The sequence below is a fragment of the Triticum dicoccoides genome, chromosome 7A (assembly GCF_002162155.2).
Source record: "Triticum dicoccoides isolate Atlit2015 ecotype Zavitan chromosome 7A, WEW_v2.0, whole genome shotgun sequence".
NCBI lineage: Eukaryota > Viridiplantae > Streptophyta > Magnoliopsida > Poales > Poaceae > Triticum > Triticum dicoccoides.
Genome location: NC_041392.1, coordinates 407,854,449 through 407,857,010, shown reverse-complemented (window position 1 = coordinate 407,857,010; position 2,562 = coordinate 407,854,449). Strand labels below are relative to the sequence as shown.

The 2,562-nt window shown below is 46.4% G+C and overlaps 1 protein-coding gene across 1 annotated transcript in view; it reads left to right on the top strand.

Annotated features, from left to right (window-relative positions):
* The window catches only part of LOC119333521 (diacylglycerol kinase 4-like), a 38,747-nt gene that overhangs the window by 28,672 nt on the left and 7,513 nt on the right, over nt 1–2,562 (top strand). The window contains exon 9 of the mRNA XM_037606391.1: nt 1,091–1,161. Within this exon, the coding sequence (XP_037462288.1) occupies nt 1,091–1,161 (71 nt within the window). The remainder of the gene's footprint in view (nt 1–1,090; nt 1,162–2,562) is intronic.

Sequence of the window (2,562 nt, the reverse complement as noted above, 5' to 3'; positions counted from 1 at the left end):
TACCCACCAAGATCGCCGCCGCCTTTACACCCCTCTGGCAGCCGCTGAGTTCTTGCCAGACCACTGCTGCTCCACCGAGGCGCCCTCTACTTTGTTTCCGTTGCACCGTCGGATCTGTCTGTAACTTAGGTATCGTCTGCCTCTGCCGTGCCATCCATGGCAGAAACCACGCTCGGCAAGTGTTCGGCCTAATGTCAGTGAGAATATTTTTGACCTTCTTAACATGAAGCAAGCACGATAGTGGGGTACTCGGTGACACCATAAACTCTTGCAGTCGATGAGGAAACGTTAATAAAACTACATTTCAGGATGCGTTGTTGGCCACAAAGCGCGGGTTGTAGGCATGAACCAAAAGGTCATGATATTTTGGCAACATGTGTATTCTTGGTTTCATGAGAGCAGTACGTGCGGGTGTAGCCGCCTAGAAGTACGTCTGTGAACCATGCTTTGGCCGGCTACAGATCGGATCGATTGATCTCGGTGACTTGTGCCCTGACCTCTAGTTAGAAAAACATGTCAAAACTGCAGCGGTAACTTGGGCGGCCTGATCCAAGCGGCTAGGAAGCAGTGGCTGGAGGCTGGAGGGTGTGCGGGCGTGCAGACTGAGGAGAGCTGCAGCGGCGGCTGACAGAGGTGGACGGCGGAGACGGGGCTGGATCCTTTTGGCAGGCAGTGATGTCCTGGGATGAGGAGATGGTGAGGCGACATCGGGGAGATCGAGAGAAAAAAATATCAATGACGAGTTGCGACGTCTAGGAATAAGAGGTAAATCTTGAGCTCTAATACCATGTTAGGAAATAACAACTCGTATTTCAAAATGATCATAGACTAGTATATATGCGCGTGCATGTGCACAAAGTCTCTTATACAACGGGGAAATACAAAGGGTACACCGTAATTTTATTTTGGTTGAATAGGTTGATGGATACTTTCTACTAGCGTATAATTCTCCTTTTGTGTAGTTTCAACTTTGTAAATTTTAATTATAGCATTTGTGGCTTTCAACAAATAATCTTACCTATAGTTTCTATAATAAGCTTTTGGAGTGACATCTGATAATTAAATTACTGATTGGCTGATTTTATGACAGTTAATTTACGCAGGATACACCTGCAAGCAAGGGTGGTTCTTTACACAGTGTATTAGTGACCCTGAACTACGGTATGATATTTCCTTTTTAAAGATTAACATGAGTACTTTTACAATAGGATAGTGATTGCTTTCCTTTGGAAGGCTGAACTTGCTTACCGAAGCGCCCGTTATAGAATCATGTTTGATCATGTGATGTCAGTCCTGAATAGAAAGAAGTGTATATAACCCCTAGACTTTCACGTTCCGGCTACATCACCCCCTCAACTCCAGAACCGGCTACATAATCCCCTCAGCTTTCCAAAACCTGACGGAACACTCCCTGACACTCTGGTAAGTGGTTTTAGACAATGGTTTTGCCAACGTGGCAGCGAGGCCAGGTGTTGAAGCCCCGCCACGTCACCCTCGACAAGCTGACAATCAATAGAAACATGCACATTTGAGGACGTGACATGAAAGGGTGTAGCAATAGGTGCAATCACAATGGATAAGGATGCAGATGCATAGTTTGAACCATAAGAAGTCTACTAAGTCGACACATATGGTGTGTATTGAGAAGCTATGAGTTGCTTAACAATATGAGATGTAGTCTTACGTCGAAGATCGTCACTGAGGCAAGGATGACCCACTTCAATTCGTTCAGTTTAGCCAAGCCAGAGCACGTGCAGGATCCATTGGAGGCTAGAGGGGGAGGGGGGTGAATATACTATTGAAACAAGGGGTCTACGCAAAAACAAGCGTGGAAGCAAAATTCGCAACGAAGGTAAAAAGTTTGGGAGAGAGGTCACAAGCATTGATTTCTCCTGAGGTTGAGATAGTTGGCGCTATCCTACTCCTTGTTGGTGGAGGTGCGAAGCACAAAGGTCTTGGTAGTGTCGCCCACAAAAGGCCAACAAAACGCATGCCCCACCTATACCACCATGGCTAGTCGACCACAAAGGTCAAGCCTCACTCGCGGTAGATCTTCACGAGGTAGGTGATCTCCAAGGCCTCACAGACTTCTTGGCTCTTTCACACCTTGAAGGCTTCCAAGCACACCTAGCTGATCTAGGCGGCACACACCCTCCAAAAGTAACAAGATAAGGTTGCTTGGTGATGAATACCTTTGCTTGTGCTTTGAAAGATAATTTCCTCCACACTCGAACTCTCATAGGACAGATCTTTGGATTTGGAGAGGTCGGGTGTTTGAATGGTAGACTTGAAATCACGTGAGGGGAGAAGATATCAAAGGTATGGCATGAATGTTTGAAGATTGCCCTTTGAACTCAGCACAGACTATGGAGGTGGAGTGGAATTGTAGGATTGGTGGTGGTATATATAGGCTGAACCCACTGAATGATCAGCTCAGACGCGCAGAGTGAACTACAGAGTGGTTTCTTTTGAATAGCTCGGAGGGTTCAACCTAAATTCACCAGAAGGCTCCAATCAGCACCGGCACTGGTGCGCTCACTTTTGGATACCGTTAGGAATATT